Here is an 18,881-nt window from a genome sequence, read left to right as displayed (position 1 = left end):
TCTGAAACAGAAGTCAGCCTTGGTTTTAGGCACTCAAACCCTCAGTTCTCAAAATTTGAGATTATTTGGCAATTTGAGCATAGGCCTTTCTGTTCTTGACTTTTGTGCTCTTAGAAATTGTTACTTTTTTGAGTGTTTGGGTGTTCTGAGGGTAGTTGGCTACTCTTCTTTTCAAGTACCTTTGGCATTATTAGATGTTCTACCTAATACTGGTTAAGATGCTTTTTTTCTCAGTGCTGATACCTGTATGTTTTACCTGCACATACTTAAAGTAATTCTCATTGTTTTGTTTGTTTGTTAAGCTCTTAAAGTAAGCACTGCTCTCAAAACGATACCAAAGGAATTTCAGCACTTGACTGTGAAAACAGGTAAGAAGAAAAAAATCGACGTATTACTTCCATTAGAATTTCAATCAAATATTTTTATATCACGGTAAGCCAAAATGAGTGTGATTTGATAATTTATTTATTTTTTTTTTTTTAAGATCCTTTTGATCTCATACTATTTTACTGCTGAAATCAGCTTTTACCTCATAATGGCTACTAGTGCAAAGTTAATCTTAATTAGTGCTTCAGGTTGTCAAAAGGTTTTCTTGCTTTCTTTCCTTTGTTGTTAGTGTATGTACATTCTTCATGTGTAGGAAATGTTTTTAATGTGGCATTTTGTAAGGATTCTGAATTTTGTTTTTATGTATAACAAACAAGATGCCAGAGCACAAATATTGTACCTCTTGATAAAAGCTTTTCTCAAATATGGAATAACTAGTCGGTAAATATTCTAAAATGGCCCGTTTCTTTGTAAAAACTGAGCTTTCATATTTTCTGTCAAGGAGTTTAAGGGTGGTGTTGTAGTTGAGCCCCGATCAGGACCAGACTACGCAGTCTCTCTCTCACTCCCCCCACCCTTCGAGAGAACAGGGGGAGATGATATAAGGAAAACGGCTCGAGGTTTGAGATAAGGACAGAGAGAAATCCTTAAAGTTACTGTCACGGGCAAAACAGACTCGACTTGGGGAAAACTATTCATTTATTTCTAAAACTAGCAGGAGAATGAGACAGAGAACAAGATTACCTCCCTCCACCCCTCCCTCTTCCTGGGCTTAACATTATCTCTACTACTTTCCCCCCTCAAGCGGCACAGTGGGGAAGAGGGAATGGGGGTTACAGTCAGTCCATCACATGTTGTTTTATGCCGCTGCTTCATGGTTGGGGGAAGAACTCCTCACATTTCTCCCCTGCTCCGTTGTGGGGTCCCTCCCATGGGCCACAGTCCTTCCTGAAACTGCTCCGGTGTGGGTCATCTCTTCCATGGGGTGCAGTCTCTCCAGAACGGCTGTCCCAGCGGGCCCTCCATGGGCCACAGCCGCCTTCACGCATCCACCTCCCCCGATGTGGGGCCCTCCACGGGCTCCAAGTGGATCTCTGCTCCTCCGTGGACCACCATGTGCTGCAGGGGAACAACCTGCTCCACCATGGTCGTCACCATGGGCTGCAGGGGAATCTTGGCCAGGAGCCGCATTACTCCTCCCCCTCCTTCTTCACTGACCTTGATATCTGCAGCCGTTCCTCTCACAAGAAAAGTTCTTCACAACAGGCTGGCAGACGCCTCTCAGAATCTCTTCACATCATCCAGCTCATCTCCTCTCCACTTCTTGCAGCCAGGCCGGGCCGAGTTGGGCCCAGTCGGCTGCCCGGTGGGAGGCCAGAGGGTGAGGCCTGCAAGGCCCATGAGGCCTGCACCTCCCACTCTGCGTCTCTGCCCCCGCTCAGCTGCTTCACATCTTCTCTTCTCTTTTTTTTTGATTTTTTTTTTTTTTTTTTCCTCTCCTCCTGTTTTCCCCTTCTTAAATATGTTATCGCAGAGGCGTTATTACGGAACATTCTGCTACCAATCGGCTCGGCCTTGGCCAGCAGCAGGTCCGCCCTAGGCCTGGCCGAGTCCACTGAACAAAGGGAGGTGACTTTTAGCAGTTTTCTACAGAAGCTGCCACCTTAGGCCCCCTCTCACTAAACACAACCACAACAGGTAGGTAGTCTTTTGGAAACACAGACCTTGTGGCACTTACAGCACTGATGCAAGCTTTTGATTTGGAGGGCGTTTCTTTGTTGAAACCACCCCTGATTTTCCTCTCTACAACTCCAACATATTATCCATGTTCCTATCATACTGGAAAGTGTTGCTTCTGGAATAGCATATGTCAAAAATCCTTAGTTGCTCCAGAAACTTCCCATGCATTCAGTTTAGTTCATCCTCTGCCTTCTTCTTTGTTAATCTCTTTCCTCGAGTTGTAAGAGTGTCTGCAAGCCCTCCCTGGTCCCAGTCAAGCTAAAATCTGGACTTGCTTTCTTTTTCTCTTGCATAAATGTTTTCACTTGTGAAGATATCCTTGATAAAGGAAACTGACCCCACATGTCTGTCCTAGCAGTTTTGTCTTATAGCTTGATTTATTCATGGCTGCTCAACAGCTGCATGCTTCATTTCCCAACTGTTTTTTTTCCTGGCTTCTTCCCAAACACTTGGCAGCTGCCAGATTTCCTATCTTCAGCTCCTGTTCTCAAATGATTGCTGCTTTTCCTTCACACACACACACTCTTACGCTTCCCTCTCAGGAGGAGAGGAGGATGGTTGCAAGACCATTTTCCTCCTCCCTGGTTTTGCCCAGGAGCGTCCCGAGGAGTTTTATTTTCAGTTCAGCAATTCCATCTTTGGTACACCGAAGAAAAAAAAACCCTACTGTTACCTGCACATCTCCTTTGCCACTGACTTCTTTCATCTCCTAGTCAGGGAGGTCTTCCCAACGCTGCTGTCCACCTCCAGCAGCATTGCTGTGTTTGTATACCAAGGGAGATGGTGGCAGAGTTTCACTCCATCGTCATGACTCCTCTAACTGTTAGGGTTTCACCCTCTGTCCTGCACGTTGAGGGTCTGAGTGAGCACTTTCTTGGGTTGCATGATACGATTGATGTTAGAAGTTAAAATGTGTACCTATGCAGTGGGCTAGATACAGCGCAGTAATTGAGTGGTTGTTTCAGAATAGGTCACCGTTGTGAAAGGTTATTGTAATCATTAACCTTCAGGATGAAAACTCAGTTGAGATGAAGTGGGAGAAATTTTACATCCTTCTTGGGTTATTCATTTGGACTGTTTATGTAAATTCAGGTAATACTGCCATGCTTCGTTACGGGAAAGTTTTCTTTGCCAACAGAAGGACTAGAAATTTGAAATCAGTAAAAACTCTATATGTTTACCATCTCCTAATATCTGTCCAGTTTATTGAGGTTCCTAAGTGCAAGATCATTGCTGGCCTTAGACTTCTAAAGGATTAAGGGGCAAATTTGTGAGCCTTTAAATTGTTCATTTCTGCCTAGGCTACCATGAAGAGATGAATCAGTGGGGGAGATTCAGACTAGTGGGAGATTCTTTGTTTCTTTTTCTTTAGCCATGTGGCATACTTGCACCTTTTATGGTACAATTTTCCACCTGATCTTCAGCCTGTAAAGCAAGGAGGCACTAGCTGAGTATAAGGTACAGCCAAATGTTACTGAATCGGCATCCTTTGGAATGTTAAAATGAAGTTGTATTGGGAGAGGAGTGTGGAAGCGGTTAAACACCCAAAATGGAAACCTTCAGCCTCTCCTGTGAATGAATACATAAGAGTTCATGATCATGTATGAGTTCAGTTAGTGCAGACCAAGCTGTTCAGTTCATCAGGCTCTACTGCTCCAGGAATCGTACACTTTTAAATAATAAATGTAATTAATTTACTCAGTAGCTTTAATTTTCTTATCAGTTTCATGTAAGTTAGGTTTGTTTTCTTCTAGCAATAGAAATATGGAAATCTCATAAATTGCATAAATAGCTTTGTGTGGTCTTGAAGGATTATGTCCTGTATGTGTTTAAACCTGCACCTCATGCACAAAGTACGGGCAGACTGAGCGTACCAAAATGACTGCACATTTTACGGAAATCCTGCCACAATTATTTGTATGTCCTAATAATGAACTACCTACTTGATATTTTTTTAATTTTTTTTTTTATAGTATACTACTTCTTTGAAAGGTGAAGCTAAGTCTGGGTATTGTGTAATTGTCACCTTGAATTTCCTGTTTTTTCAAAAGCTTAAAAGAAAATCCTTGGCAGTAGCGTTCTATTGCTATCATTTTTTTATTAGTAGTCGTTTCAGGATTCTGTCTTCCTTGTGTGCTTTCCTGTTTACTTCAACAAGATGTCCTCAGAGAGTTTGAATGTCAGTTTTACCTGCAGATTTTTACACGAAAGTCTTTCTAAAAGAAGTATGAACAGAATTGCAGTCTCCATAAAAGAGGGAAGATGTGAAGGTTCTTAAACATGGCTTAGCTTGGAAAGGATTTCTACTTCCTGTTTCTACATGGCATATATTTAATAATCATGCATGTAATTTAATAATCAGTAATTTCAGCATTGGAAAAATTGGGTCATGTGGCTGTAGGGAAGCAGTGTCTAAAGTTGTATTCTCTGGGAGTTTGATACAGAGAGTGGAGGATTATCACCACTGTGTATTTTAGTAATGATTCGCTCTCCCTCCTTTAGTTGCTAGGAGGAGTTTGTTGCACAGGAATCACAAATTACTATAAGCCAATTTGGTGGTGACAATAATCTACCAGATTGGTAGATTAGATTATTACTTGGTTTGTAAGTGGTTGTTTGTGTCACTGCCAGCTGCATTTGGGTTTATTCCGTCCAAAGCACCAACTAGCACTGCGTGACCCTAGAAGCAGTTTCCTTTATGAGGAAACTGTGTGTTGCTATATATGGGCCATATGCTGCTGCTTGTCTTCTGTGAGCCTGAAGCCTCCTATGGAGGGTCTGTGCAGTAGTACAGTGCAAGCCATTAAAAGTCAGTATGGGCCAGCTGCTACCAGAGAGAGCTCCTGCTCTGTTTTGGAGGATCTGTCGTGTTCTCAGATAGTGCCCTGTAGTAGCTGGTGATAAATGTCTTGACTTGGAAGTAGGCAGAGATCTGAAGGAAGCTAGAAACTCTGAGAATTTTTTTTTTTTCCTTCCCCAACCTACTTACTTTTAAGTATTGTACCTTGATTAGCAGAATTGTGGGAAAGGTACAAGGATTCATTTTGTGTGTGCATTGGCGTCATTGATGCTGCTGTAATACCTTGAGGATATCTCAGTGGGCTGAATTTGAAAGCAATCACACAGATAAGTTTTTCTCAAAATTATCTGATGCTAGTAAGGAGAGTAATAAAAAAGTCACAAAAAGACTATATATAAACCAAGGAACAGCCTTGAGCAATTACCCAGAGAAGAGAAGTCAGCACTGTTGTTTTCATATCACACAAAACCTGCATGTGGCAGGATATTTGGAATTATCCAAATAAAAGTAGCTGATTGTTACATTGATAGAAATGTGTTTGATCAACACTTAGCCTGTAACGCTTTCTACCTTCAAATATCTTTCCTTCCTAATGTCAAAGGAGTCTCAACTTGATGCTTTAATTTTTTTTTATGGGTGATAAGAAGATATATGTTTATATTAATTAGCTAAAGTATTTAGGAAGGACGTAAACTTTTGGGAAGCAGGACAACTAATAGATATCTGGACTAGGAGCAAGGTGTTTGCTGTGGAAAGTCTATGCTATTCCATATGTTGCTTTGTCACAACTAGTACATCCAGGAGTACAGATCAGAGCTATCTGACCTATTGCTTTTCCTTCGTTCCACTAACCAAATTAAAAGGTGAAGCTCTGACTACATGTGGGCTTTTGAATTCTTAGGATATTCATACACTAGAAAAACAAAGGGGAAGAAGAAGTGAAAATCAATCCCCATTGCTCATGTGAGTACAATCTCACATCCACATTTGCAATGCTTACATTTTTAATCAACACTGATTCTGCAGTTAAAGACATTTATTTAAAATATGATGGTTTAGTGATTCTTTTTTTTCTTTTCTGTTCCAGCTGCTCAGGAATCTAATGCACTTAAAGCCAGACCACGATCCAGGTACTGCTTTCATTTCCATTTCAGGAGAAGACGTACATTCCTCTGGTGTTAGACGCAAGGCATAAGAAGCGGTGTTCCATTTGTTAAAAAAAAAAAAAAATTAATTGTTATTGTGCTGGAAGTACAGCTCAGATCAGACAGATTTACCAGGAGGAATGTGGAAGCTACAGACCCTACATAAGCAGTGCCCTGGGGCCCTGTGCTCTCTGGTTGTAAGGTGCTGGGACTCTAGCCTGTCTGCCCAGCCCCGCCGCCTTGTCAGGGTGCCTCCAGCCCAGCAATTTTGCACTGTTATAACCTGCGTAGTGCTTGCAGATGGGGGAAGACGTTGCACGTTCTTACAGAAAGAGCAATAGTAGCTCAGCTCTCAGATGTGGGTGAGTGAATCCTTTCATTGGCCTGTACTTGACTACGACTGGTTGGTGTGTGATGGAAGGGCTGAATTTGGATATTTGAAAGAAAAAGGAGACCTGTGCCAGAAAATATTGTGTATAAATGGATGATATGTTTGGTTTTGACTGTTCATCATTCTGTTGTATAGCCATCATGCATTCACCTTTGAACTTTTTTTTTTTTGCTTTTTTAGAGCTAGTTAGAGGGCTTCATTTCTCTTGGGTACTGAGAGCATAATCAGGAGCTCCCTCCTTACGAGCTTGTCGAAGGTCTGCTAATAAGAGAGGATCAGCTATGAGCATGGTGAATGAAGATGGAAATCTTATATTCTTAGGACATACATTCAGGAAGGCTGAACTGCCTTGTGTGCCTTTTTTCTGCTGCTAGTCGAAGCTTTTTAGTTTTCATACTGTTTTAAAATTTCTTGCTGTGTTACTGAATCATAAAATACAAATACTGAAAATGTGTGAAAAGTATTTTGTGCAAAAATGCATAAAATAGCAAATGCTTAAACAAGTTTGAAAAAGGTCATTTGAATGAGATAGCTGTGTCACTGCTTCAATGCAGAAGTTGAGACTAAAGATTCCTGAGCACCTTCTTGAACTCAGACCTTCTGCTGCATTTCTGCTGCATAACCTGGAGGGCTCTGTAACCTCGAGGGTCTCTGTCTTCACGTGTGCCTGATCACCAGAGGCTGTGATTCAAGTCTGTTACAACTCTCAGCTCTGGAGCCTGGCTTTCTAGCCTAAGCTGTGCAGATTCTTGGCTACTGACTTTTAGGTGCCAGGTCTGCCTGCTGCAAGCAACAATTCACTGTCACAGGGCTCTGTGTTGGCACTGCTGGGGCAGGCATTTTTTTTTTTGCCTGGTAGCTGCTATTTTACTCCATCTTTAAAACAAAAATCTCAAACTTTTAGGTTGTACAATTTCAATGCAAGTAAAATATACACTGCATAATATGGAAAATATAAGTACAAAACCTTAAGATCCTGATTCAAAGCTTTCCCATTTCTTTCAGGGGGGCTGGGTTAGGTCTGATATGGTAAGGGTATGGAATTCAAAACTCTACTAAGACAAAAAAATTCAGCATCAGCAGAAGTTTTTGTGTCGCACGTAAATTTTGAAGCCATTACGGCTTTCACTCCTGTGTTTATTAAAGTTTACATCAGAAACATAGGATCAGCGTTGCCAAATGTCTGTCCCACTAAAGAGCTGTTTTCTAACAACAGCCTGTTTGGCAAAAAAAGGATCCGTTTCCCATTAGTGGGAGTTATTTCTGTTCTACTCGAATGTGTTTTTGGTCTTGCCTGTCATGCATAATGTGTTACAGTAAGTGTAACATCTCACATTGTCAATGCTCATTTTGAATAAAGCTCTCGCTCTTGTGGAAAAACTGGTGACTATAACAGCTGAAAAATATTGGACGCTATTCAGCAAAATCAAAATTTTCAGCAAATGCACTGCGTTGGGATTAACGGGCTGTGGAAGAGCTTAGAAAGATGTACTGAGGCATGTGTTCGGCTAGTGTTCACTTTGGAGCCATTAAATTTTTGGGGTTTTTGTAGAATTTAGTGACTGTTTGCTATGAAAAAAATTGTTCTGACAGCATATTATAAATTACAAAATTTGTACTTGCAAGAGGTAGGTGGAAGCTGTACCTATGTAAACGCTACACTTGCAGTTGGAAAAGGCAACAGAATCTGTAAGCGGGAAGTATTTTTTTTTTTTTTTTACTCAAGTCTATTCAAAGTCATTGCTGCAATTATCCTGTTGACAGTTAGTTATGCAAGACAGCCTGAAACTGTGATATAAAAGGCCTTAAAAAATACTAGCCCTGTAAGCATGACCTATTCCTTTCCCCAGATGTGTAAGTCCCTCTGTTGCCGAATAAATCTATCTTGTTATAAGGGGGAACTTTTAGTCATTAGGCAATTTCCACCGCCAACCTGAGTTCTGGTCAGTGTATTTTTAGATACTATTCACTGTAGTTGTTTGAAATTAATTTCTGAAATGAAATATTTTCTGCTTTTTTCTTCCCCCTGTTCTTCCTCAGGTCTTATTCTAGCACATCGATAGAAGATGCCATGAAAAAGGGAGAAGAGCCCCCTACTCCACCTCCAAGGCCACAAAAATCACATTCCAGAGCTTCCTCTTTGGATCTGAACAAAATATTTCAACAAAACACACAAGGTAAGGTTTCTTTCTTTCCCCCTTTTGAGACCATTTATGTTAGCTGCATACTTGGCAACTTGATCTGTTTGCACAAACGCTTGACAATATCTGCATAGGCTTGCCTTTGTTATGGACAGTAACACACTACAGAACAGAAGAAGTTGCACTTTCTTGTGTTACGTTACCACTGAGGGGGAAAAAAAAAAATCACTGTTGCTATAATTAAGATGATTATGATGTTTTCTGGCATGATAATGGGAAGCTTAACATATGGTAGCCTGTGATCACTGACTGTTTATAACTAGTCAGGCTGTTTAAACAATTCTTGTCAGTAACTACAATATATTTGATTTTTGTTACTATTTATTTTTTGTAGTTCAGAAGCAGGAAGAAAACCCTTAATGTTTAAACTGGGAGAAAGTGACATTTCTTGTGTGCAAACATTTTTGATGTTAAAGTCTTCCATATGCTTAGGGGCAACCAGAAACCATTCTTTGAGTGGAAAAAAAAAAAAAACAAAACAAACAGGGTAATTTCTTTTGACATGAGTGCGTGTTGAGGGGAGGGAAAGAAAATATAGAATAGTAGCTGGAGTGAACTGAAAGAAAACGGCTCTCCAGCACATTAGCGTTTGAGCAATCCTTTTGACTTACACGGTGAGTGGTGGAAAAGAGGAGCTGTGTGTTCAGGGCAGCAGTCACCCAGCACCGCTGTGCTTTAGCGGTGCCCTTGAACCAGACCAGAGCTGTATGCGGTGCACACCAATAATCTGATTCAAGGACTAAGTTAAACATGGTCATGTTTATGCTTCAGAAGAAAGCCAGGGTTTGTGTCAAGGAATGTTTTAACTGGGCTCTCTAATGTGGTTGTTGGAGTATAAAGCAAAGAGTTTCACCTCTTGCTATATGGGGCTCTTTTTCTGTGCAAACAGCAGACTGAATTCAAGAGTCCTGCTATGTGTGCTGAACCCTGAAACGCAATAGGAATAAACTATTTTTTTTTTTTTTCTGCCTTACACAGAGAAGCAATTCCTGATTTTTGACTGTGGTTCCTGTTCAAGGATCTGTTGCTTCCAATTTTTCTTTCATTATACAACAAAATATAAACTCAAACTGAGCCAAGTACACATTTTATAAGGCAACAAATCTTCTCAGAGTCCAGATAAAAAGTATAACTGGAAGTAATTAAACCTGCATTTAAGTTTGCCTTGGAACACAAATGGAAAGAGAATGTAAATTCTCAAAGATGTAATTCTGTGAATGAAAAGTAACATCTTGCTTTTGAAATGGATCATGTTGAAAGTCACCATTACTTTTGAAGTAACATAACAATTTCTTCTGGGGAACTTAAACTGACAGTGTTATAGTGAGGGCAGGAAAGGATAACTCATCCTGTTGAGACTTTTTGGAGGATTTCCTCACTGGAAATGGAGCAATTAAGCAAGGATAGGCAGCTGATTGCTTGCAAAAAAAAAAGTGCTTTGGTCACCCTAAAGCTGTTCATTTATGGCTATTTATAGTTGGAACAAGAATTGGCTCTAAGTTGACAAAACCTGAAGTATAGTGTGCTACCAAACTGCAAAAATCTGTCAGGTCTCTGAGAAGTTCAACTTCCTCCTGTACCTGCAACATCTGCAGGAAGTTTTTGCTGTAATTCTTTTCTCTCTTGAATGTCCCCTTCTGGCAATGCTAAATATTTGTGATGACTGTCTTCTCTAATTGAGCTGTTGTATTTTGTGTCAAAAATGTAAATACTTGTTCTGAAAGTATAAGGAGGAATTTGTAGCCTTGGAGGATTTAAGGAAGAACTTTTTAAACAATTTGTAGCCCACCCCAAAGAAGGGTTTCAGTTCAAATAAATCTGCATCATCAGAAGGAGGGGATTAAATCAACCTATCCCAGCGTGCCCAAGTACCATGGTGCATTTACCTTGCTCTGTGTTGAAGTGAAATGTCTTAATTGGCAGTCATATTTTCAGTTCTTGTTCTATGAAGAAACATATGCATGCTCTTCCCTGTCATTAAGCCCCAAATAGTTGTTATTCTGCAGCATGCTGTTGATAATGTGATTTTATACAGCTGTTTTCTTCCATTTCTCTTGTTTTGATCACCTCACTTTTTTTCATCCTTTTTCCATCCTTTTCCCCACTGATCTTGCTTCTCAGTAGAAATTCCAATCTCATCATTTTCGGTAATCTTTTTGGTCTAGAGACAGTTCTTCCTCAGAGAGTGGTCATTGTTTCGGAGCCAAACTCTTTGCTGAGATGCACTTTGCACTTTCTGAAAAGATGGTTTGTAGGAGAGCAGAGAGATAGTGCACTGTCACCTTAAACCAAAGAGCCTTGCCAAAAAGAAAGTGTGTGCCGTGTTTGTGTGAAGTAAATTGCACACAGTTGTATAATAACAAGCTGTAGTCTTATTTCTGCTGACAGTGTAAAAAATGAAGTTAGAATAGTTTCCATCTGCCATCAGAAGATACAATTACAGATTTACAATACAGATGACGTGGTGGCAATGCACTATTCAGTACTTAGGTTTCTCGGCTATTGGGATAATACAGCCTGGCATAAATAGCGAACCTGATGTGTTTCTGTCCACAGGTCAGTTTATTACTTTATGTTTTAATGTGCTCTTGACTGAATTTTGCTTTACATTTTCTCCCTGCCTTCCTTCCTGGGTATTCAAAGATAGTCTCATTGTTACAGCTGAGCCACAACAATTAGCAGCTGGAATGACCGTCCCTTCTAACACCACTGTATTGCCTAGTGTTAGTACAGAAAACCAGACTGTAAAATTAACCATTTTAGTAGCTTTCAGGGTATATCCAACAGGGTTAGAACAGTCCCATTATTTTTTGTCCGACTAATTCTTGCTCAGAAATAATTCAAGTTTGGTGGATAATCTGCTCCCACACATGCAAAGGCATGCTCAGTAGTACTGAGTTTTATTTTCAGTTCCTTATTGGTCGTGTTGATCTCTAGGTATCACTCTTTAACTTGTCGTAGTTCAGCCCCGATCGGACCAGACTACGCAGTCTCTCTCTCACTCCCCCCACACTCCGAGAGAACAGGGAGAGAAAATATAAGGAAAAACGGCTCGAGGTTTGAGATAAGGACAGGGAGAAATCCTTAAAGTTACTGTCACGGGCAAAACAGACTCGACTTGGGGAAAACTATTCATTTATTACTACAAACAGCAGGATAATGAGACAGAGAACAAGATAACCTCCCCCCACCCCTCCCTCTTCCCGAGCTTAACATTATCTCTACTACCTTCCCCTCCCGAGCGGCATAGGGGGGAAGAGGGAATGGGGGTTGCAGTCAGTTCATCATACGTTGTTTTATGCCGCTGCTTCATGGTTGGGGGAAGAACTCCTCGCATTCCTCCCCTGCTCCGTTGTGGGGTCCCACCGAGTCGGGCCCAGTCGGCTGCCTGGCGAGAGGCCAGAGGGTGAGGCCTGCAAGGCCCATGAGGCCTCTGCCCCTGCTCAGCTTCTTCACATCTTCTCTTCTCTCTTTTTTTTTTTCTGTTTTCCCATTCTTAAATACGTTATCGCAGAGGCGTTATCACGGAACATTCTGCTACCAATCGGCTCGGCCTTGGCCAGCAGCAGGTCCGCCCTAGGCCTGGCCAAGTCCCCTGAACAAAGGGGAGCGACTTCTAGCAGTTTCCTACAGAAGCTGCCACCTTAGGCCCCCCCTCACTGAACAAAACCACGACAAACTGTAAAGCCATCAGTGGTTTGGGGCATTCTTTTTTGTTTGTTTCATTTTTAAAGGGCAGAAAAAGAAACATTTGTTTTATTCAGGTAAATTCAGCCAAAGACTGTAGTAGATCCTTTTTGTGGGCAGTTTTTTGGAGGGAGTATTTTTGTTTGTTTTTCATTTACTGCTGCTATATCATGTTTGCCACCATCTTACGATGACCCTCCTCTGGGATGTGTGTATTTATCCGTGGTGACTGGGATGTCCAGGAATGCACTAGCCACACAAACAGTGCTTTAAAATGGTTGAATTGGGACATAACTGCACTTGAAGGAGGAGCCTTCATTTGTACTCCATAGCTGCACTCTTCTGGATTGCTGTAACTGGTGTTAGCCAGGAAAAACCTAGCAAACCAAGAGAACTTATTGAAAAGCCTTACCTTCTGGAATGTTCATATGTGAATTTCTGTTAAGAGATGTTAAGAGACAGAAGTCTCTTCTAATTTTTTTAAATGATATAGTCTTTGCATTAGCATCTGAGGAAAAATTCAGTACTGCTAGATTCTCAATGTATTTCTTTTTGTTGAATATATATTCTCTGGCATTTGGCCTCTGTACATATTAAGAAAATACTTGGCTAGGTTTATGCATTCCTGCAAAGACAACAGCAGGTTTAAGGAGAAATAAAAATGCCAGTTTAAATACATATGTGACCTGGTTTACATCGTTATTTCTTCTCTAGCTCACTGTCTAGTCATACAGAAGCTAAGGGCTCCCAGAATCAGACCTGGGAGCCCGTGGCCCATGGAGCTTTCCTGCATTGTTCACAAAGGTCATTTGCAGAATTAGCTGCTCTCTGGGGCTCCTCATGCTCCCTTCTATCTGCCCTGTGATCTAGGTGAGGGGACAGGTGTTGAGGTGGCCAAAACTGCTGCAGCTTGAAACCCAGTGGTCCTGCAGCAAGGCCTCCAGCCTTTTACCCTCGATGGCAGCAGTAAGCAAGGGTCCATGTCAGGGTAACTCCAGGCTGGGGCAAATCTCAGCTTGAGTATTAAAATCCAAAAATGCATCCATTGTCTTCTGGCTTTCTGCTTGGTTGTTTTTTCTGCCCATGACAGATACTAAAGAATTTATTGCTGGGTAATTACAGGCAGTGACAGCAGTCTGGGTCTTGTTAGGTTGGTACAGACGCCTCTGGCATACATTTTATTTTCCATTTAGTTTAATTTCTGAATTGAATAATTTATTTTAATTAACAGTTCTGTGGAACAAAGGCTAATTGTTTGGAAAAGAGAATTTGTTTTGATGAAACAACATAATTGTCACGAACAGTGTAGTTTCATGTTGATATGGAAGGAAGATTGACTATCTCTGTGTAATTCATCAAAACAGCCACATAACTATGTACAAATGAATTTTGGACTGGAAGTTTTCAGCGCTCATTTGCTTTGGAAACTCGCCTCCTGCTGTGACTACCCCTGCAGCGAAGAACGCGTGGAATGCGGGCACCGTTTCTTACATGGGCTTGTAAGCAAATACTCCTCTATCCTGGATTTGCCCCTTTGGGGGTGCTGGTTTCAGCCAGCAATGCAGTGCTAGTGTTTTTTGGTTTTCTTCCTCTTTTAAAATGTGAGGTGTTAAGTACCACACTTGGTAAGGGGGAAACACACTATCATTTTATTCTAAGTGCAGTGTTTTCTGTTACGGGTGATGTTTTCCTGACTGCAGTCAGATCTGTAACCTCTACTTATCTCTGCTGGGGTAGTGATGGCTGCCAAGCAAGATGATGTTCCCTCTGCTCTCAGTGTAGTGTAAAGAAAAAGAACAAGGGAACAGATTTGTTGCTGTTCATCGGTATTCCCGTAAGTGGTATAAATGTGTCCCCACATCGCTTCTGTACGCCTTCATATACACATTTCCCACGCAGTTTGAAGCGGCACTTTTATTGTAAGACTCAGTCAGTACAAACTTCTTTTTTGCACTCTTTCATTTCCATTAGTGATAGAGGAATGCTGGTTTTCAGTGTCGCATTTTATCCTTTTTTTTTTTTTTTTTTAATACCTTTGAAGAGGAAGGTTCTTTGTTGCTTCCTTTACTTCATCAGACCTTCATTACTTCACTCAATTAGCACAACCTTTCCTTGAATGTACAGGCTTGGTGGGTTTTATTGCCAAATGTGGAGGTTTCTGAATAGTAAGCATGTGGTGAAGTGTCTTTGGTTTTTCGTATTTGCCCAACCACAGCCAAATTTTATGTATTTCTGAATATTTTCAGTCCGTATATCCAATAAAACAGTTCTGTAATGGCGTAAGAAAGAGGATCTGGAGAATTAAAATGATTGTTGCTACATCGTCATACACATTTTGATACAAACAGGTCCAAATAGTTACTCTAATACTGTTTCCAGCTGTTTTCAGCAATCTGTTTTCAACTGCGTCATATTTTTAGTTTAGTGGGCAAATGCAAGTGACTTCCCCTTTTGGGCACATGGAACTGGGTACTAAAAAACTTGCCAAACTTAACCTAGGTAAGTATGATTACTGCATCATCTTCTGTATTCTTTTATGCTTAATTTTATTTGCTAGGAAATACCTGTATCTATTGAGGTTAGCTATCTGCAGGTCTTAGTAACTAAAGGGGGGCTTTTAAGGGGTTATGCAGGGAGTTATGTTGATAGTCTTACCATTAATTAGTGTTACCAGATTTCTCAACTAAGTTTTTGGTTCAAAGCCAAAGTGACAAAGGGAACATAACATAGTAATGTCTTTTTTTTTTTTTTTTTTTTTTTTCCGCTGAATTTAGATCACAGTAAATTTAATTCAGTCATTAATTTTCAGGACCCCTTCCTGTCATTGCTCTTGTATTGGTCTTGATTTAGTAAAATGCAGCAACTACTTTCTTGGGTAATAGGGCTGGATTTTACTCATGCGGTAGTACTATGCTGTCTTGCATGTTACTGTGTTGTGTTTATTAATCAGACCAAAACATTAAATTAGGAAGATGACAATTCTGAAGGACCTTTATTTTAGAGTAGCAGTAATGGCAAATACTATCAGCAAAATATGCCATTTTGCTGGATATTGTTTGCACAGAATACAAGAGCTCTAACATTGCCAGCTTCATTGAGTCAAGAGTGCAGAGTCAAGTTAACATCTTTGGTTATAAGGGTTGTAACAACAATTACAATTTAAATTCAAAATGTCTTTTACACATAAACCAAAGAAGACACAAAACTGAGCTGCTGTTCATACTCTTCTCTGGCACTGTATCACTGCAATGAAAATACTGTGAAATGCTTTCTTACATAAATGTTGCAAAACCCTTTTTTTGAAGCAGAGAATAGAATTTTTTTTTTCTTTTGGGATTCAGCTTCTGATCTGTTGTTGGAGCTACTGTTTCCTTCTAGTCCTGTTCCCCTTCAGAATATATGTGATCACTGATCTGAGCTTATTCTGAATAAAATATGAATGTCTTCCCTCTGATTTGAATGGAAGAGTTTTATGCCCCTCGGCCTTTTAGAATTTTTTATGAAGGGTTTATGTGTTTACAACTATAACTTATTTCTTTGCCAAGCTGGACAAGGACATAATTAAGGTTGAACGGGCTGGAGAAAATAGTGAGGTCATAAAGGGATGAGTGGTTATTACATGATAGGAATGTGATGGGGTAACTTATTTCTGCAGTTGTAGGTTTTAAAATTTTTATGTCTGTCTCTAAGGGCTCAGTCCAGAGAGTACTTGCCTGCAAACTGGAATAAGTCTTACCAGCCTTTCAAATGTAACTGTTTCTTGACAATTTGTGTAAATGGAACTTCTGTTAATTTTTTTTCCCTCATTTTTCTAATCTTAGCTCTTGTCTTTATGGGATTGAGGAATGGTCTGTTTTCATTCTGTTGCAGGTTGTTAAAAATGAAATTTTAATCCAAAAACTCTTTCCTACTGAAAATTGTGAAGGTTGACATGTTCTCAACTGGCCCTACTAGCCCCACTAACCTATTTTCATGATCCCCTGTGGGTTACTCTGTTCCATTAAAAATTGTTGGTCTATCATAGAACAGCTTTACACGTTAAACAAGAGGGGATCTTCTGTGTGGAACACGGGGGTAAGTTGCATTCCGTGTCGGGGAGACCCTGGAGATGCAGGTGGCCTCAAGAAGAACTGTCTGAGCCACAGATGGGACTGCAGGGTTGGTGCGTGGTAGCCCACTGCTCTTCCCGTCTCCAGTGTGCCTGCTCCAAGTTGGTCTCTGTTGGAAATAGTCACAAGTGGCAACTGCTGGAGCCTCTACTACTCCCATGGGAATTCCTGGGGTGAGAAGCTCTGGCAACATGGATCTGTGGGAGGTAGGTGGAGGGACTGTGCCTCCCTGTGGGTGGAGAATGAAGCTAAACGTGAAGCGAGAGGGAACAAAATCATGAATAGTTTGGAGGAAGGAGGGAGAAACGGTCCCCAAATAAACACACAAAAAAGGAAGTGGTAGAAAAACAGTAACTAGAAAATGACATGGTTTAGGAAAAATGAGGGACAGGAAGTTAAAAATACAGATGATGTGGATATGTGATGCAAAACAGGAAATAAGTGTTAAAAAAAAAAAAGTCTGTTTTATAGATTTTACTTAAAACATGCTGAATTTCATGGATGGGGCATTAAAAAAAAGACATCATAAAAAACACCTGTAATGGTGTCTTGCTTGTTTGATTTGAATGTGACCCATCAAATTCGTAAGCGCACCAATGTCCTAAATCATTCACACCTGTGAGTTCATAGTGCAGAAGCATTAATTGCTTGTGGTCTGGTTATATGTTTTCCTGAGTACTTGGAAAGTACTTGGATCATTTCCCATGTAATTGCGGTACGAATGATGTTCTATGAAACATACCTGTCACAAGAGCGTGTCTGTGACATCGGCTGTGTGTATCACTTGCTGCAATGCATGAAGCTTTGCTGCTGAGCATGTTCCCAAAGCTTACTGTGAGAAGCGAGGTTATTCTGGCACTGGCGATGCTTTCTACAGCCTTTCTACAAACCTGATAACAAAATTAATATCAGGAGTCTAAAATCTTTTTTCACATTGCTGTTACCTTCTGAGGAGACATTAGTAAGAATTATTGAAACAGTTCTGTGGATGAATAGATATTACCTTACTGGAGGCCTTAATTAAATTTACATTCCTGGCTACAGCTTTATTTTTTTTTCTTTCTCGTTGCAACTTTCTGGTGACATAGTAGTGAGAATTAATAAATCAGATCTCTTGAAAAGCAGTTACTTCACAATTGCCTTACAAACACTGTTGTCAGGAATGTAAATAAATGAAGGAATGCAGAGAACGTTATCAGTATTATGGGATATCCAAGTACCAATTTTGGTGAGCAAGAAGGGAAAGCTTGTAAGATGGAGGTGAACAGAAACCAGTTTAGACGCAGAACTTTTCTGCAGGCTACCTTTCACAGCAGAAGCAGGGAAAGTATCTCAAAAAACTCTCCAAAATAGCATCAGAGTGGAAGGGTGAAAGTGCCAGCTTCCCAAACTACCTGAGAAATCGAAGCCTTTAGTAGTTTGGCGAACTGAAGAATAATTCATTCTGTGGGCTTGTCTTTTTTGAACTGTTTTCACTGTTGCAGATCCTTTGCTTCCTGCTGAAATGAATTGGTTGGTCTTTTGTCAAACCTGATCTGGGAGCTAAGCACTCTGAAGCAGCGTAAACTGCTGGAGATCTGCCATGCCACCGGTGTCTCCCTTGATCCAGCAATGGGTGTCATGCTGTGGACTGGCCGCAGCATCCACTTGAAAAATACCAAATGCATTAGCCAGACTCTACCGAGGAACCCTATCAGAGTGTTCTCCCAGTTTAACTGCCTGGATGGTCCCCACCCCATTGCAGGAAGTGGTGATGGTGGTGGGGAAGCAGAACAGAAGCAAGGACCTGCATTTAGGCCACCTAGATCCAGGAGAGCTTGGGTTTAGGCTGGGTTTGGTTAGGACTACACCCTCTGTGTGAACTGAAAAACACCAGACTGTTTCTCCCTTTGGGAACGGTGACCAAAATACAAGGAGTGGCCGAACTCTGGGTGCCCTTTTGCTCATGGGATGAAAGCTGTGTGGGGTTTTGACATGAGCTGAGGTCAGCCTCCTTTGTTGGGCAGTTCCTAGTTTTGCTTTGGCTTAGAAAGGTACGAAATGGCCCTTGACCCAGGAAAACCACCCTTCTTTCAGGGCAGAGCTTATGTATGTATTCAGATGAGAAAAAGGAGTATGTTTTTTTTTTTTCCACCCAAAGCGTTTAACTTGTCTGAGTTGATACCTAGGGTAAGGTGACAGACATATAAAACTGAGAAGGAAAGGAGGACATCTGCAAAGAATGGAAATGAAATAAATACCTGACAGGGAAATGTTTCAAGAATTATAGGTTTATGTGCTGCTGTTCCAGAATTAGTAACAGCATGCATCTAGCAGCTCATTGTATTATGGTAGTTTTCTTCAATAAAGAAACCAAAAGGACAGGTGGCAGCTTGGGTGGGAGAGGTGCAGCACGTTGCTTTTACAGGTTACTTCTGCATAAAGGATCCTGAGGGCCCAGATTGTTCCACCCTAGTTTTGGCGTCCTCCCCTGCTGCTGTG

General features: G+C 40.8%; 1 protein-coding gene across 1 annotated transcript in view; it reads left to right on the top strand.

Moving 5' to 3' along the window:
* The window catches only part of REPS2 (RALBP1 associated Eps domain containing 2), a 102,434-nt gene that overhangs the window by 57,460 nt on the left and 26,093 nt on the right, over window positions 1-18,881 (top strand). The window contains exons 11-13 of the mRNA XM_086753861.1: window positions 303-368; window positions 5,955-5,997; window positions 8,444-8,580. Coding sequence (XP_086609987.1) covers window positions 303-368; window positions 5,955-5,997; window positions 8,444-8,580 — 246 coding nt within the window. The remainder of the gene's footprint in view (window positions 1-302; window positions 369-5,954; window positions 5,998-8,443; window positions 8,581-18,881) is intronic.

The sequence above is a fragment of the Chlamydotis macqueenii genome, chromosome 1, assembly GCF_036417535.1.
Source record: "Chlamydotis macqueenii isolate bChlMac1 chromosome 1, bChlMac1.mat, whole genome shotgun sequence".
Lineage (NCBI taxonomy): Eukaryota > Metazoa > Chordata > Aves > Otidiformes > Otididae > Chlamydotis > Chlamydotis macqueenii.
The sequence above is the reverse complement of the archived record's forward strand: the minus strand, read 5'-3'. Positions and strand labels throughout refer to the sequence as shown.